Source organism: Phocoena sinus, chromosome 4, assembly GCF_008692025.1.
Source record: "Phocoena sinus isolate mPhoSin1 chromosome 4, mPhoSin1.pri, whole genome shotgun sequence".
NCBI classification, from domain to species: domain Eukaryota; kingdom Metazoa; phylum Chordata; class Mammalia; order Artiodactyla; family Phocoenidae; genus Phocoena; species Phocoena sinus.
In genome coordinates this window covers 9,245,290-9,264,560 of record NC_045766.1, presented here as the reverse complement: position 1 = coordinate 9,264,560, position 19,271 = coordinate 9,245,290, and the positions used below count along the sequence as shown (strand labels likewise).

The following is a 19,271-nucleotide window of genomic DNA, read 5'->3' as shown; positions in this document are numbered from 1 at the left end:
TCAGAAACCACGTATGCAAGAAGAGAGTGCAGTGAATATGTAAAGTGTTGAGAGAAAAAACCACCAACCTAGAATTCTGTACCCTGTGCAATTATCCCTCAAAAGCAAATATGGTATCTATATATAGTAAGTATATATTAACCTCTTACAGGAAACACGTTTTCCTTTAATAGTAAATATGATATGTGGCTAGAAATACTAGCTGACTGTCTACACTGCAGGAGGTAACTAACTGTACAATCATGGCAGACTGTTTTGGTGATGCATTAATTTCTGGCAGAACTGAACTTTGTGTCTATAAAATGGAGTGGTACAGTAGGGAGGTATGAAAATTACGATGGAGGAGAAATGGCTAAAAAAGCAGGGGAGCAAGTCCTCCAGTACTGTGAGAGCTGCCATGAGGGAAAGCAGCACTTCTTCACGTGGCTTTTAAAAAATAAGTTTACAAAAGTTACAGACAGTAACAGAAGACAGTTAAAAGGCTATGACACAGGAAATCCTTTCTAGTGATTTCACAGGCTCAATTTAAAATAGTAAGAGCTCCGTTTCTGGAACTGTGTAAGTAGAGATTAGAAAAACATTTTCAGACACACAGGCTCCCTGGCCCTGGCATGGGTGGGAGGCAGGGTTCAGTGAAAGCCCCTTCTGACTCTGACAGCTTGTGATCAGCTGAGCCAAATGGCTTCTACCATCACATTCACCATCTTGCTAAGATTACAGGACCAAAAAGAGGCCTGAATGATAGTGTGGGCCCTTGAGGGATGCTGACCAAACCCATCTCAAACTCAGGGGCCTACCTGTCTGCCCTGCCTCCTTATTTCCACCCTCAGTTTCTATTCTGTTCTTTTCACCTCTCCTTCCTCCTCTACGTTCATCTTCCCTCTGAGGCCTTTTTTCTCTATTCTTTTCCTTCTCCTTCCATCAAAATCTCCTTTTCTTTCTATCATATTCTCACCTCATCCTACCTATACTTTTTTCCATCATAAAAACATATAACTTACTTTAAAATTATCTTCTTAAGTGCAAGGAGTAGCTGGAAAAAGTAAATATAAATATGAGACTTTGGTTTTTGGATAGAAAAAATATTCTCTTTGCATCTCTGTAATTTTCTAGTCTGTCATTATTGATGTACCCTGAATGGATTATGATTCATATTTACCTCTTTCAGAATGCTTATTATATACATCCATCTTTTATTTGGAAATTTAAAACAGTTGCCATGGTTGCAAAATAATACTTTTCCAAATGATTCTAACATTTGAGCTAACGTTCATCATGTACTTCTACTCACAAATTCTCTAAGCTGAAGGTCTCAATTCTATAAAATGAATTGGTTTCCAACTTTCTTAATTCTTTACCTTTAAGGTTGAGTGTATCGAATTTGCTTCAATGAAAGACATCTATATGTAATTCTAATTTGTTTGCCATATTGTGAGGTTTCTATTATCTTAGAAAATGAACTCTCTCCATATCTCAAGAAACTCAAGATTTTATAGGCCTTTATAAAAACTATGTGATAAAAGCTAGCTTGCTATTACTTATTCCTTAGGAATCTGCCTTTCAAGTGAAACATGTTTCCTTTCATCTAGGAAGACCATGGTTATTTTGCGTGTGGCATGTAAATCTTTGTGACCGTTATGTGAAGCAAAAGGAGTGCTTGTTAGGGATAGAAAAGCTAGCCCTCATGAGAGGGTGGATATAAGCTAGACTGTAGGGCTCACCTAATTGGGTCTGAACACAATTTGTAATATTTGTTTAATATAACAAATAATTAGCAATTACACATTAATCGTGGTTGTATAAAATCATGAGATAAACTCCCCAAGACATATCTCTAGGAATAAATTTTGAGGTTTCTACTTCTAGAGTGGTGGTTTTCAACTAATTTATTTTCTGACCCAGTATCTGAGAGGGATACAAATCTCTCCCGTTAACCGTGGCTCATGGGAGTCTCTGGCCTAGGGAAATACATCAGAATGGAAGAGGATAAAGTTCTGAGATGCCCACCTGGTGGGGAGTTTTGCCCTCTTCACCTCTCTACCTTCACTTTGAGAATCACTATATATCTTCACAATTGAAAAAAAATCACAAGCAGCTGTACTTAACATGTATCAAGAATCAACTGTTAAGGGTTTTAAGGAAGGAGGTATGGGAGCCAATAAAGATAAAGAAAGTGTGAGTGCACATAAAAGTCCAAGGAAACAGTCACATTAAAAAAAGTACAGCCATGGAAGGGAACAGGTTAGATGCAGAAAAAAAGAGGAATTTACTTTCTCTCAATTGAAAAAAAAAATATACAAGACTTCTGCACTAAAAACTATACAACACTACTGAGGGAATGTGAAGAAGACTAATTGAATGAAGAGATAGCCCATGTTCATGGATTAGATAATTCAATAATATTAAGGTATCAGTTCTTTCCAAATTGATCTATAGATTCAGTGTAATTCCAACCAAAATCCCAATAATTTTTATAGAAGTTGACATGTAGATTCTAAAATTTATAAGGAAATGCAAAGAACCCAGAATAGCCAAAATAATAAAAAAAAGAATAAAGTTGGAGGATTCAGGCTATTTAAAATCAAGACTTGCTATAAAGCTACATAATTCAGTTAGTGTGGTACTAGAGAAAGGATAGAAGGTCCAGAAATTGGCTTATATCTATATAGTCAATTGATTTTCAACCAAGGATCCAATTTAATTCAATGGGGAAAGGAAAGACTTTTAAACAAGTGGTACTGAACTGCTGGATACCTTTATGGAAAAAGATGGACTTTAATTTTTACCTCACTCCACACACAGACATTAACTTGACGTGGACCACAGATTTAATACAAATGTTAGAACCACAGAGTTTTTAGAAGAATACAGAATACCTTTGAGACTGTACAGTAAAGGGCTAACTCAGCGGGCCTGGACTGTCCCAATCCTGCACATTCCAACATTGTTTAGGACTGGACCTCGAGGGACAACTGGGAGATAACCTCCTCTAGCCCTTGGAATATCCAACCTGATAAAAGTGTCTTTGTAGACCTGGGGCCTTGAGCCACACCAAAGTTTATGCTAACAATCAGATTTATGGCAAAAGTCTGTTTTTGTTCAACCTGGGCCCCTGCCACACTGTATCAGTCTGACGTCTGGAGGGAACTGGAGATGGAGTAGCTAATGTTAGTCACATGGTTGCTTCATGACTACATGACTGATCTCTAATAACAAACCTTGGGGTCATCAAGTCCTGGGTGAGCTTCCCTGGTTGGCAACACTTTACATGTGTTGCCCTACATGGTTCCCAGGAGATTTAAGCAGTCCACTGGGAGCGGACACCTGGAAAGTTGTACCTGGTTTCTCTTAAGACTCTGAGTGAAAAATGTTGCCTGCCATATCAGTAAATAGAGGATGCTGCAGCCATCAAGCCATCACATTGTAGCCTCCCCAGTGGTGAGCCCTGAGGGAACTCAGGATGGAAACAGGATGCCCACCATCTAGCAGTCAACTGCTGCAGCCACCCTGACGGTGCACCCTGAGGAGACCCTGGATGAGAAAGCACAGGATGCTGGCCCCAGGTAGCTGAGGTGCATATCAAAGCAATGATTTCAGTGAGCCCAGACTCTTGCGTCTTCCCATACACAGAAAAGCGCTCCATTCTTTAACGTGAGATGTCTGGTTTTCTTTAATTAACAGTAAACTTTTGATGTTCCGACTACCTGGTATTTGCTGCAAAAACTACTGTATATCCTGGCTCCCCCCTTGCCTCTTCAGAGCAGTCCCTCAGAGTGATCTGAGAGTCCTGTCTCCCTGGCTTGAAGACCTCAGAAAGTCCGCCGAATAAAACATAACCCTCAGCTTCTAGGTTGTGCATTTTTTCAGTCTACAACACCAACCTTTTTCCCTTCCTGATTTTAATCTATAATCTTTTGCCACAGTATACTATAAACATGAGTCTATCAGCTTTTCTGAGTTCTGTGAGTCCTTCTAGTGAAACTTCGAAGCCAAGCGTGGTCTTAAGGACCCTCAACAATGGAAACTAAGGCGAGTCTTAGATAGGAGATTTCTTCAATAGGAAAATAAAATGCACTAGCCACAGAAGAAAAAAACTGGTAAAAGAAACTTCACTGAAATAATAATTTTCTGCTCATCAAAAGATATCACTAAGAAAATGAACAGGCAAGCCACACACTGGGGGAGGATAATATTTGCAGTACATTTATCTGACAAAGACTTCCATCCAGAATATATAAAGTATTCTTACAAATCAAGAATAAAAAGACAAACAACCCATTAAACACAGGCAAACAACCTGGACAGTTCACAAAAGAAGATATACAAATCACCAATATTCTATGAAAAGATGCCCAGGAAAATGCAAATTAAAACACAATGAGATAGCATTTTCACACCAACTAGAATAGATAAAATCAGAAAGACTGACAGTAGCGAATGCTGGCAAAGATGAAGAGCAGTTAGAACCCCCATATATTCCTGATGAGAGTGGAAAAAGGTATAATTACTTTGTAAAACAGTTTGTAGTTTCTTATAAAGTTAAACATAGATCTATCCATTAGGACAATTTAATTTCTAAGTGTTTACCCAAGGGAAAGATAAACACCACAACCAAAAACAACAAACAAAAACATCAAAACACCTGTACAAGAATGCTCTTAGCAGTCTTGTTCATAACACCCCAAATCTGGAAATAACCCAGTATCTATCAACAAGAGAATAGATAAACAACTTGTGATACATTGTATAGTGGAATACAACTCAACAATCTAAAGGAAGAAACTGCTGATACATGCAACAACACGCATGAATTGCAAAAACATTATTCTGAATGAAGAAAGCTAGACAAAAATGAGTGCATACTGTGTGGCTCTATTTATGGGAAGCTCAAGAAAAGGCAAAACTAATATAAGGTAATAGAAATCAGACAGTGGTTGCCTTGGGATGAAGGGTTGGAACTGACCGTAAAGGGACACCAGGGAATTCTCGGGTGAAAGAAATGTTCACTCCAGATATATTGTTTTAGATGGCGCTTACAGGGGTATACACAGCTGTCAAAACTCATCAGACTGAACACTTAAGATCTGTGTTTTGTGTACAAATTACACTTAAATTTTTTAAAACAGGAGAAAGAGTTATTTACTCTGCCCTAAACAGGAGATAGTTTTACCAATTTACCTAAATTGGTTAGGAATTAACAACTCTCTTTGATACAAGAGAAAGAGCATTTCAGACATAGAATTGTTTATAGCATAAACTCTTATTTGAGCACAAAAATATCACAAAATTACATTTATATAGAAATCAGTGTCCTTTAGAATTCTGATTAGCCAATTAACTACTAAGGGACTATAACAATGGACTTCTTGGCTTCATGACTTGGGAAATATCATTAGCATATTATTTCTTTACCATATTTTAGCAATAAAATACTTCTGAGTAAATACAATAAAGCCTAATTTAAAAATCTTGTGGACCATATAAAATGGAAATTGGCCAGAAGAATTTTATAATGCCTTTTAGGTATTCAAAACAGTATTTATTTATTCAGTCATTAAACTAAATACTCACTGAACACTAGAAACAGTGCCAGGTACTGTGCTAGGCCCTGGCAATATGAAGATTCTAGGATTCAGTCCCTGACATCCATATGGTTCCTCTATAAATGAGGCTAGAAAGCATTCAATCATTTCACCAGTATTTGAATGTGTTCTCTGTGCCGGGTACTGAGGAAACAGCAATGACAGAGGCAGATGTGGTCCCTGTTCTCACAAAGCTCAAATTCTAGCATAAGATGACAACTGGTAGAAGAATTCCTGAGCTTCCTGGGATCACGCACTTTCTAGGACATTCTTGTTAGGCCAGGTCCTGAGAAGAACGCTCCTAAGCTGGGGCAGATCCTGATCCCAAGGAGAGACGGAAAGTTATTGGCCATCAGGCATTCTTGGGGTAAAAATGGACTGGACGCCATCACTACTTCGTCACTGGAGCCCAGCTGAGGAATGTGGAAAACATCTTTAAAGCCCAGCGAACACTCTTATTAGAATCATCTTTCCCTGGCTTCCTGCTGGATCCCATGCAGGGATCCTGACAAGGGGTCTTTTGTAGAGGTCTGCCAGAGGCCTGTACCTGCCAGAATTCTAATTCTGGAATCTTTCATTATTGGTATCAGTTAAGTTGTTTAAGCTCTGACACAAGGCAGAGGAAAGCTGGGAATATTAGCACAGAGAATGCTATTGCTGATCTGGTGAGTGCGCAGATCAGGAACTGAGCTTGGTTTCTTCCATCTCTACCAAGGTCTCATTTAATCAAGCGAAATATCTAACTTTGGTGATGCGAAATTGCTTGAGCAAGTTAAAAGACCTATAGTTGTGGAGTCTGTAAAAAGGCACCACTAGGGGCTTCCCTGGTGGCGCAGTGGTTGAGAGTCCGCCTGCCGATACAGGGGACACGGGTTCTTCGTGCCCCGGTCCGGGAAGATCCCACATGCCGCAGAGCGGCTGGGCCAGTGAGCCGTGGCCGTTGAGCCTGCGCGTCCGGAGCCTGTGCTCCGCAAACGGGAGAGGCCACAGCAGTGAGAGGCCCGCATACCGCAAAAAAAAAAAAAAAAAAAGGCACCACTAGATAAAGTGACACATGGCCTTGAGTCACTGCTGACAGCTCAGGCGTGATTATTTCATCACCTCTGCAGAGCAGATAAAAACTACACATTCTGAGAAATTGTGTTCTCTCATTTTCAAAACAGAAAACCCATGAATGTTCTGGAATAAAGAAGGTATGAGATTCTACTCTTACTATAAGAGGTTGCAGTATTTAAAAACTATTAAATTCTGTTCCATGACTTCTCAATTGGGCACTTCAGTGGTCATAGATTCCTGAGTAAATTAGATGGGTCTTTCTGAAGACCAGTCACAATTTAGATGTGCTTTTTCTAAAAAAAATATGTATAGCAGCAACTTATGGTTATTTAAGGACAAAATTGGAGCAGGATTTGAGTGTTAAATTATTGTTCTGAGCTCAAAAATTGAATGAATAACAAAATGTCAATTCCCATTTTTAAAGAGAAATTTGCAAGTAAGTAAAATCAGAGCACAGTGAATATTACCCACACACGTAATGGAAAATCTACCACTAAAATACCTAGGCACTTGCGTTTAAAGACTTAATTACAGCAATCCATGGTAAAGCAGAGAAGAGAAATCAGGCTTCTTGATTTCTAGAGATATTCTTATCTCAAAATCACATGTCATCTTTGCATCCTCATCCCTCATTTGGATAAGCAACACAAATAGAAGTCCATTGCCCTAGACGTAGCAAGTATTAGCTCCCTGCTTTCCAGGTGTCTGCCTGCCTCTTGTCTGTCCACTGCTAACTGATCCCTGCTCGGGGTTCCCCCATGAGGATATAAATTCCCTCTAGACCATCCCCACTACCTGTCTTGCTGCTCAATGACAGTCCCAATGCATTAACTCTTTAATAGCCTCTATACAGCTAAGAAAGTAGTTGCAAGGCTAATTATGGCTGAAGGGTCCAGCTTGGTAAAAGCATCAAATAGCTAAAGGGGGACTTTCCCAAGGATTTTGCAGCTACAATAGTTTCTGATCATGGATAAAGTAGTGGCAGGATAAACAAACCTCTGGGGAATAATGTGGTAGTTATAAGGGCTACATACAGAATTAGGAGTACTATTTGGCAAGATTACCAAGCTTGTCTCAACTTATACTCCCTGTATTGGTGACTAAGGATATCCGTTCACCTTCACTGGTGCTAGCTTGCCCATTTATTCATTCATTCATTCAAAACCACTTTATTGAGGTATAACGGACATACAACGGCTGTACCCATTTAAAGTGTACAACTTGATAAGTTTGGAGATAAGTACACATCTGTGAAACTATCACCACAATCTATGCCATAAACCTAACCATCACCCCCAGAAGTTTCCTCCCACCCTCTTTATCACTACTATTTTTATTTATTTTACTTTTTGTGATAAGAGCACTTAAGGTCTACTCGCTTAGCAAATTTTAAGTACACAATATAGGATTATTAACTATGGGCCTAGGCCGTACAGTAGATCGTGATGATTTACTCACCTCTGCCTCGTTTATTTTTAATTTGCTAATTTGAAAGGTGAAAAACAGTGCTTCATAGGTGTTTTAATTAATTATGCATTTCTTTGATTAATTATGAGTTTGAACAGCTTTTTAAATGTTTATTTGCTGTTTGCAATCCTTTCATTGAGTGCCTACTATATTCTAGGCACTATTTTAGGTGCTGAGGATAAGACAGTTAACAAGACAAACATGCAGAGTTTACATTTCAATGCAAGAAACAAACTATAAAAACAAACTGAAAAGCTAAAAAAAATTAAAAATACCATTTCAGCTATTAAAAAAAAACCCCACAAAAACAATAACAAAGCAAATTAAAGGGACAGGGTAGAGTGGTCCATTATTTTAGACAGGGCAGTCAAAGAGAGGTTCTCTGAAGAGACGATATCTGAACACAGACTGAGCAGTAAGTGTGCCATGTGGATTCTTGGGGAAGAACCCAGACACGGGGAGAAACAAGCTCAAAGCTCCTGAAGTGGAAACTTGTTCGAGAGCTGGAGGGATGGTAAGCAGCCCGGTGTGGCTGGAGTCCAGTGAACAAGAGAGCAGGGTGGTGGGGTTGGAGAGACAGGATCATGTAGGGCCTGCCTTGCAGACCACTGAAAAGGCTTTGGATTTGACCCCAAATGTTTTGGGAAGCCACGGAAGGGCTCTGAGCAGAAGAGTGATATGATTGGACTTGCATAGGGAGATGGGTTAGGAGACCGTGGGGGTGAGATGGGCAAGGCCACGTGACTTGGTGCCACCACTGCAGAGAGAGGTAAGTGGCTTAGTTCAGGATATAGTTTGAATAGGAGTTGCTGATGCACTTGACGTGTGATGTCAGAGAAAAAGAAGAGTTAAAGGCAATTCTAAGGCTTGATCAACTGGGTCATGACATTCATTGTGATGCAGAAACACTGGGGGAACAACAGGTGTGTGGAGGTGGAATCAAGAGTTTAGTTTGGAACATGTGAGTCTGGAGTTCAAGGGAAGAGGTCAGACTGAAGATATAAGTGAAGGACCCTTTAGTCATAAATGGAACGTAAAGCCATGAACCTGGGCTGAGATCCTCTGGGCAGAGAGGAGTATGTCAGGAGATGTGATGGCCCCTGAAACAGATCTTGTGTTTCTTACTGAACTGTGTACGTTTCTATACATTAATGATATTATAGTTTGTCAGTCATTTATACTACAAATATTTTCCCAATTTTCTGTTTCCTTTTTGATTCAGTTTATTTTATTTTTGACATCTACTTAAAAACAGTTGTGTAATAAAATCCACCAGTCCTTCCCTTTGTGATTTCTTCCATTACTTTTAAGGCTAAAAAGTCTAGTAACTAGAGGTCAGACAGACATTTGTGTTTTATTTCTATGTTTGCTTGTTTGAATGAACTTTGATTAACTCAGAGTTTATTCTGGTGTGTGTTAAGTTTATAAGTTGATACCTTTTCAAAAGATTTGTCAAGTTTCCCAGTACCATCTCTGAACTCTTTCTCTCCTCATTTGCTGGTCTGTGATGTCTTCACACACTACACTTTATTTGGTTCAGTTTCAATTTCAAGCTTTGAAATTGCAACAGTGATGATGAGAAATCTGCCTTGCATCCTTACAGTGTTACTTTGTGTAAGAATCTCAATGTGCTTACAAGGAAATATATAAAACAGAACCAACATTTTTGAGAAGAAAAATGCTGGGACAGAAAGCTAAATGGAAGAGAGATAAAACATCAAGGGGAAAAAGGAAAGGGTACAGTCTATTTCCTTTTTTGAAAAAAAAAAAAAAGTAGATGTTGAAAAATGTAAAAATAGAATCATGTATACATACAACAAATACTGAGTAACCTCCCCACACCAGCCAGGATTGTCCAGGTGCCCTCAAGTAGTGAGTAAGACAAGGGACCTGCCTGCAGGGGGCTTGACTTTAGTGGGGAGGTTGGGGAGATAGATGATACATATGTCTATGACTTCTGTGAGTAAAGAATGCTATGAAAATAAGATGGGGGCAGTGGGGTAGAGAGTGACCAAGGGAGGTGAAGACAAAAGGGAGGTCAAGAGAGGCTTGTGTGAACATATGGATCGCTAACAGGCACATGAAAAGCTGCTCAGTATCACTAATCATTAGAGAAATGCAAATCACAACTACAATGAGGTTTCACCTCACACCAGTCAGAATGGCCATCATCAAAAAGTCTACAAACAATAAATGCTGGAGAGGCTGTGGATGAAAGGGAACCCTCTTGCAGTGTTGGTGGGAATGTGAATTGGTACAGCCACTATGGAGAACAGTATTGAGGTTCCTCAAAAAACTAAAAATAGAGCTACCATATGATTCTGCAATCCCACTCCTGGGCATATATCCAGACAAAACTATGATTTGAAAAGATACATGCACCCCTATGTTCATCGCAGCACGATTTACAATATCCAAGACATGGACATGGAAACAACCTAAATGTCCATTGACAGATGAATGGAAAAAGAAGATGTAAGTCAGAAATAGAAAGATAAATACCATATGATATCACTTATATATGGAATCTAAAATATGACACAAATGAACCTACCTACAAAACAGAAACAGACTGACAGACATAGAGAACAGACTTGTGGTTGCCAAGGTGGGGTGGGGAGGGGAGGGATGGAGTGGGAGTTTGGGATTAGCAGATGCAAACTATAATACAGAGAATGGATAAACAACAAGGTCTTACAGTATGGCACAGGGAACTATATTCAATATCCTGTGATAAACCATAATGGAAGAGAAATGTAGATACATGTATAACTGAATCACTTTGCTGTACAGCAGAAATTAACACAACATTGTAAATCAACTATATGTCAATAAAAAAAAAAAACTGTGAGAGAGAGATAGGCTTGCCTTGTGTGAGATATTTGTGCTGAGCCATAAATCATGAAGCTGAAAAGGAATAGGGGAGGTGGGAGGAGAACAGGGAAGCACTATGGCCCCAGGCAAGCTCAAGCAAGAGGGAAGAGAAGGGCAGGGTGGAGGAGATGAGGTCACTAGGGGAGGGGCAAGGGAAGAAGACTGGATTATGGGAGGTATTAGGAAGCCTTTGGAGGTTCAAGTGGGAGTGTGATCTAATCTGCTGGAAACTGAGAGTTTACAGGCCGTCCTGTGAAAACTAACCTGGGGGAGGTGGTGGGCAGGGGGTGCAGGGTGGAGATTAGGGGAGAGAAGAAGGAGCTCCAGCTGGAAAGATCTTGTATGAAGAAAGTACCTAAAATATACTTTTTAAAAAACATATCAAAACTAAATACTTGACAGGGAGGAAATACAAGTGATTAGACTGTAAGATTCCTGAGGGCTAGGATTTTTGTCTGGTTTGTTCACTATCTCCAATGCCTAGAATACTGAAAGTCTGGCACTCAAGAAGAATTTGTTAAATTAAATGAACAAAGTGACTATAGGGAAAAACCTTTTATTTGTGAACCAAGAATCAGATGAAATGAACAAACAGAAAAGAGCTTCACAGAAGCCTCGTGGGCTACAGAACTGGTCTTATAATTACATAGCCCTTCAAAACATGAGACAGACTTCAATCAAGGATGGGTAATTTAAAAATAACGTTACACTAAGGGTTCAAAATGCAAGTTTAAATTTAGCTGCTTTCTTGTAAAATCCTCTCACCCCTCAGACGATGAGTTTCGATGTGTCAGGAATTATGTCTTTTTTTAAAACTCTCCGAGTAGGAGCAGAACACATCATGTACGTGTACTCCAGCCATGTATATTTAGGTTGTTGGAATTCTACTGAAGAAAAGCTAGCACAGAGGCAAAATGCTTAAGGAAGAAAATTCGGACAACTTGCAGCATTTATCATGACTAACATTTTAGTCTACCAGAGTAAATTTTGAAATTATGTTCTAATTTGAGATGGTTCTGGTTTGATGAGTTAACTCTTGAGACATCTGAGTATAGTATTATGAAAGAACAAAACTGTTCATCAACCCTTTATGCCAGTGTTAATTTCTTTTAAAAGTAGGATTTTAATGTTTTTTTTTATTCCTACAGTGGCCCTTAAATTTTCTATGTATGTAATCACAAATGCACACACAAGATGCATTTATAAGTTTATTGTGTAGTTCTAAAGACAGTTGGGGAACCCAGTTTTAATTTTGTTACTGAAATAATTTAAACATATATTACAGAACTGCTTCTTTTCAGTCAACAGCTAGGGTCTAGAAAGAGACTGCACAAGCAGGCATACTTTATTCAGGTTTCTTAGTGTTAGAAGAACAAAGTTGACAAACTTCAATCTGTAATAAGTACTCTTAAATTTATTTAATTTTTCACCTTACCACTGACATCAACATACATCCTTTGCTCATGCCTTAAAAAAAAACTCAGATAATTTATTTTACAAAGATTCATTACATGCATTAACCATTGCCATACTCAAATCTGGGAAATTATTTTCAGCAAACGTGTAACATTTCCTGACGATCTCCAAGAATATTTTAGTGACTTTCATCAGAGAAAGAGGACTTACCGGCTTTTATTCATGAGGTCTGCTCCTCGGGCTTTGTAATAATCTAAATTTGGATGGAACTGATAAGTCACTGGTCTTGGATTTCTCTATAGAAAAAAAAAAGCAGTAAATTAAAATGTATAAAGCTATTTAAATTATACATTAACACATAAAAGAATGAAACAATTGTTTTTATATTCTTTCAGAAAAAAATACGTATAATAATGAAGTTTAATAATTAATGTGCTTGGGTTTTTCTGTTTTTTTAATTTGGCTGCGCCTCATGGCTCGTGGGATCTTAATTCCCTGACCAGGAATTGAACCTGGGCCACAGCAGTCAAAGTGCAGAGACCTAACCACTGGACTGCCAGGGAACTCCCTGTTTTTTTTTTTGTTTGTTTGTTTTTATTGTTGAAGTTTTGCCTTAACTGATCTTAGTCTGATTAGACTGAAATTGTTTTAATACATTTTCTTTTTACCTGTTTCGTAGTTCACACAGATTTATTCCTTTCATTAGATTTCTTTTTGATAATTTTGATCATTTTCAATATGCCTTTCCAAAATACAATCAGACAAAATTACAACAAAACTGAAATATTGTATGAGATTAACCCTAGCATAATCTATGCCTAAGGCCTAGGAGACACAAAGTGTCAAGAAAGCTGCATTTGAAGAAGAGCAAAACTCAAGTTAGTTTTTGATAACCAAAGTGCTATATATGCCCACTAGATGGCACACCGAGTCTTTCTTCTCCTAAAATGAATGAGTTATTTCAGAATTCAGCAATTCTTTTGAAGTTTGCACCTTCTATGTCATCTATTCTTATATACGAGTTTAATAAGTGCCCAGGTAGTAGAAATACAAAAGCAAACTGACCAATGCACATTTTCATAAATGCAGCAACACACTGTACTTTCTGGCATGTAGTATTATTTATAAACTTGCAGAAATGTCCTTGAATCATTAGGTTGGGTGTGTCTATTTACATAGGTTGCTATTATTTAATATGTCTATTATTTAAAAGTATCAAGTCCCTCAGGCAAATACAAATTAATCAAATACACTTTCAGTTTATAAAAATATAACACGTTAATAGCATAACTTAAATGAATACCATCATCTCTGAAAGGTTAAATTATATGTATTTTTCCTTAAACAGTTTTTAAAAACTTATAAATAAATGTGTTCCAATGTTTACCTGAACATATAACTCAAGTTAATAATTAGGACTTTGAACAAGAGCATGCCCTGTCCTTTGAGAGATCTAACTAGGCATAAAAAGGCTGCATTTTATCTTAATAGAAAATTACCAATATGCTTTGATATCAGTCCTTGGAGACATAATTCCAAGGCACGGATATACTTGCATGTAGGCGGGGGTACATAATTGCTAAGGTTAAATAGTTTGAAATTCATCAAGCTAACAAGCTGCATCTTAAGGCCATGATGGACCTTTTCTTTTTCTGCTGAAAAGAGAATATTTACAGAGCTCAACCCTTTCATATCTCTTCCAAGTCAGCCGTAATCATCTGACAAAAATGACAATCCCTTGATTTAGCTCCAGCTACTACTCCACTGGTTTGGTATTCAACACAGTTCTACAATAATCAAATCTGAATTGCCTTGATGAAGATAACTGATGCTTCCATGACTACCATACTATTAAGTCTAACAGTGCAACTTCTAGCTCTCTAGGAATTACATAGGTTTCCTCTTGGTAGCTGATGACAACCTGGACCCAAGCATAACGGGAAAATGAAACAGAGGTCAAAGCCACTGGCAGACTGACAGTGCATTCATGATTTATTTTAAAAATTAACTTGCGTAGGACTATCACTCATAACCAATTTTGTTCTTTATTCTCAGTACCTGGAAACATTTTGTTTTCGTGACTATAAAAGGCTTTTCTTCTCTGACTTTCAACAAATTAATATAGGATTATGTTCCTCTTTGCTAGGAAACAATGAAAGCAGGGAATGCATGGAGCAATTTCTTGAAACATCTTTATAAAGAAATGACAAGCAATTCAAGACACGAAGTGCTGATCTATCTAAGCACTTAAAGCCATTATTAGGAATAATGATCTAACTTGAACATATGAATGAGGCTCAAGTATTGCTTTCACTGAGGCCTATTTAAATTCCTAGGAGACTTACTAGTATCAAAAGGAGAGGCAGTTTAAAGTGCCACTGTACTGGGATGGAAAAGAAAGAATCAAAAGATGATGTCGAAAAATAGTATTTGAAATGTAAGAAAATAAAATCAGAAGTTATAGTTTAAAGTCATTCAATAGGGTTTTCTATCTGAGAAGGTGACACTGTTACTAAAACAGAAGTATGTGTACACATGGATGGTCTAGACCAGCACTGTCCAACAGAAATATAATGTGGGTCACAAATGCAGGCTTCATATGTAACTTAAAATGTTCTAGAAGGTACAGGAACATGGCGGAAGAGTAAGACGCGGAGATCGCCTTCCTCCCCACGGATACACCAGAAATACATCCACACGTGGAACAACTCCTACAGAACTCCTACTGAAGGCTGGCAGAAGACCTCAGACCTCCCAAAAGGCAAGAAACTCCCCACGTAACTGGGTAGGGCAAAAGAAAAAACAGAGACAAAAGAATAAGGACGGCACCTGCACCAGTGGGAGGGAGCTGTGAAGGAGGAAAAGTTTCCACACACTAGGAAGCCCCTCCGCGGGCGGAGACTGCGGGACGCAGAGGGGGCAGTTTCGGGACCGCGGAGTGGTGCACAGCGACGGGTGCGGAGGGCAAAGCGGGGAGATTCCTGCACAGACGATCGGTGCTGACCGGCACTCACCAGCCCGAGTGGCTTGTCTGCTCACCCGCCGGGGCGGGCGGGGCTGTGAGCTGAGGCTCGGGTTTTGGTTTTGGACGGAGCTCAGGGAGAGGACTGGGGTTGGCGGCTTGAACATAGCCTGAAGGGGTTAGTGCACCACGACTAGCCGGGAGGGAGTTCGGGGAAAAGCCTGCACCGGCCGAAGAGGCAAGAGACTTTTTCTTCCCTCTTGGTTTCCTGGTGCGCGAGGAGAGGGGTTTAAGAGCGCTGCTTAAAGGAACTCCAGAGACGGGCGTGAGCCGCGGCTAAAAGCGCGAACCCCAGAGACGGGCGCGAGCCGCGGCTGAGGGCGCGAGCCCCTGAGACGGGCGCGAGCCGCGGCTAAAAGCGCAAACCCCAGAGACGGGCGCGAGCCGCGGCTAAAACCGCGGACCCCAGAGACGGGCGGGAGACGCTAAGGCTGCTGCTGCCGCCACCAAGGGGCCTGTGTGCGAGCACAGGTCACTCTCCACACCCCTCTTCCGCGGAGCCTGTGCAGCCCGCCACTGCCAGGTTCCCGGGATCCAGGGACAACTTCCCCGGGACAACGCACGGCGGGCCTCAGGCTGGTGCAACGTCACGCCGGCCTCTGCCGCAACGTCACGCTGCCTCTGCCGCCGCAGGCCGGCCCCGCACGCAGTGCCCCTCCTTCCCCCATCCCCCAACCCCCGGCCTGAGTGAGCCGGAGGCCCCGAATCGGCGGCTCCTTTAACCCCGTCCTGTCTGAGCGAAAAAACAGACGCCCTCCAGCGACCTACACGCAGAGGCAGGGCCAAATCCAAAGCTGGGCTCCTGTGAGCTGTGAGAACAAAGAAGAGAAAGGGAAATCTCTCCCAGCAGCCACAGAAGCAGCGGATTAAAGCTCCACAATCAACTTGATATACCCTGCATCTGTGGAATACCTGAATAGACAAGGAATGATCCCAAATTGAAGAGGTGGAATTTAGGAGCGAGATCTATGATTTTTTTCCCTTTTCCTCTTTTTGTGAATGTGTACGTGTATGCTTCTGTGTGAGATCTTGTCTGTATACTCTTGCTTCCACCATTTGTCCTAGGGCTCTATCCATCCATGACTTTTTTTTAAAAATTCTTTTTCTTAATAATTAAGTTTAATTGTAATAACTTTATTATACTTTACCTTCGTTCTTTCTTTCTTTCCTTCCTTCCTTCCCTCCTTTAGACAACGAATCACCCCAAATTGAGGAGGTGGTCTCAGGGAGCAGGATTTATGATTTTTCCCCCTTTACCTCTTTTTGTGAAGGTGTATGTGTATGCTTCTGTGTAAGATTTTCTCTGTATAGCTTTGCTTCCAACATTTGTCCTAAGGTTCTATCCGTCCCTTTTTTTTTTCTAAATATTTTTTAATTCAATAACTATATTATACTTTATTTTATTTTTACTGTATCATCTTTCTTTCTGTCTTTTTTCCTTCTTTCCCTCCTTCCTTCCTTCCTCCCTCCCTCCCTCCCTCCCTCCTTTCTTTCCTTCTTTGCTTCTTTCTTCCTTCCTTCCTTTCCTCCTTTCCTTCTTTCTTTACTCATACTTCTACTAATTCTCCCTACTTTTTCTCCCTTTTATTCTGAGCTGTGTGGATGAAAGGCTCTTGGTGCTCCAGCCAGGAGTCAGGGCTCTGCCTCTGAGGTAGGAGAGCCAACTTCAGGACACTGGTCAACAAGAGACCTCCCAGCTCTACATAATATTAAACGGTGGAAATATCCCAGAGACCTCCATCTTAACACCAGCACCCAGCTTCACTCAACGACCAGCAAGCCACAGTGCTGGACAACCTATGCCAAACAACTAGCAAAACAGGAACACAACCCCACCCATTAGCAGAGAGGCTGCCTAAAATCATAATAAGGCCACAGACACCCCAAAACACACCACCAGACGTGAACCTGCCCACTAGAGAGACAAGATCCAGCCTCATCCAGCACAACACAGGCACTAGTCCCCTCCACCAGGAAGCCTACACAACCCACTGAAACAACCTTAGCCACTGGAGACAGACATCAAAAACAACGGGAACTACGAAAGTGCAGCCTGCAAAAAGGAGACCCCAAACACAGTAAGATAAGCAAAATGAGAAGACAGAAAAACACACAGCAGATGAAGGGGCAAGATAAAAACCCACCAGACCTAACAAATGAAGAGGAAATAGGCAATCTACCTGAAAAAGAATTCAGAATAATGATAGTAAGGATGATCCGAAATCTTGGAAGTAGAATGGACAAAATGCAAGAAACAGTTAACAAGGACCTACAAGAACTAAAGATGAAACAAGCAACGATGAACAATGCAATAAATGAAATTAAAATCACTCTAGATAGGATCAATAGCAGAATAACTGAGGCAGAAGAACGGATAAGTGACCTGGAAGATAAAGTAGTGGAAATAACTACTGCAGAGCAGAATAAAGAAAAAAGAATGAAAAGAACTGAGGACAGTCTCAGAGACCTCTGGGACAACATGAAACGCACCAACATTCGAATTATAGGGGTTCCAGAAGAAGAAGAAAGAAAGAAAGGGACTGAGAAAATATTTGAAGAGATTATAGTTGAAAACTTCCCTAATATGGGAAAGGAAATAGTTAATCAAGTCCAGGAAGCACAGAGGGTCCCATACAGGATAAATACAAGGAGAAACACGCCAAGACACATATTAATCAAACTGTCAAAAATTAAATACAAAGAAAGCATATTAAAAGCAGCAAGGGAAAAACAACAAATAACACACAAGGGAATCCCCATAAGGTTAACAGCTGATCTCTCAGCAGAAACCCTACAAGCCAGAAGGGAGTGGCAGGACATACTGAAAGTGATGAAGGAGAATAGCCTGCAACCAAGACTACTCTACCCAGCAAGGATCTCATTCACATTTGATGGAGAAATTAAAACCTTTACAGACAAGCAAAAGCTGAGAGAGTTCAGCACCACCAAACCAGCTTGACAACAAATGCTAAAGGAACTTCTCTAGACACGAAACACAAGAGAAGGAAATGACCTATAGTAGCGAACCCAAAACAATATATAAAATGGAAATAGGAACATACATATCGATAATTACCTTAAATGTAAATGGACTAAATGCTCCCACCAAGAGACACAGATTGGCTGAATGGATACAAAAACAAGACCCTTATATATGCTGTCTACAAGAGACCCACTTCAGAACTAGAGACACATACAGACTGAAAGTAAGGGGATGGAAAAAGATATTCCATGCAAATGGAAACCAAAAGAAAGCTGGAGTAGCAATTCTCATATCAGACAAAATAGACTTTAAAATAAGGACTATTAAAAGGGACAAAGAGGGACACTACATAATGATCAAGGGATCGATCCAAGAAGAAGATATAACAATTGTAAATATTTATGCACCCAACATAGGAGCACCTCAATACATAAGGCAAATACTAACAACCATAAAAGGGGAGATCAACAGTAACACATTCATAGTAGGGGACTTTAACACCCCACTTTCACCCATGGACAGATCATCCAAAATGAAAATAAATAAGGAAACACAAGCTATAAATGATACATTAAACAAGATGGACTTAATTGATATTTATAGGACACTCCATCCAAAAACAACAGAATACACATTTTTCTCAAGTGCTCATGGAACATTCTCCAGGATAGATCATATCTTGGGTCACAAATCAAGCCTTGGTAAATTTAAGAAAAGTGAAATTGTATCAAGTATCTTTTCCGACCACAACGCCATGAGACTAGATATCAATTACAGGAAAAGATCTGTAAAGAATACAAACACATGGAGGCTAAACAATACACTACTTAATAATGAAGTGATCACTGAAGAAATCAAAGAGGAAATAAAA

At 39.9% G+C, this 19,271-nt stretch overlaps 1 protein-coding gene and 1 non-coding gene across 4 annotated transcripts in view; both read right to left on the bottom strand.

Moving 5' to 3' along the window:
* The window catches only part of TBC1D5 (TBC1 domain family member 5), a 548,194-nt gene that overhangs the window by 83,673 nt on the left and 445,250 nt on the right, over positions 1–19,271 (bottom strand). For all 3 annotated transcript variants that reach the window (XM_032630465.1, XM_032630464.1, XM_032630466.1), the window contains one exon: positions 12,606–12,691. In XM_032630465.1, coding sequence (XP_032486356.1) covers positions 12,606–12,691 — 86 coding nt within the window. The remainder of the gene's footprint in view (positions 1–12,605; positions 12,692–19,271) is intronic.
* Positions 12,887–12,958, bottom strand: TRNAQ-UUG. The gene has a single exon. It is a non-coding gene; the product is annotated as a tRNA-Gln (tRNA).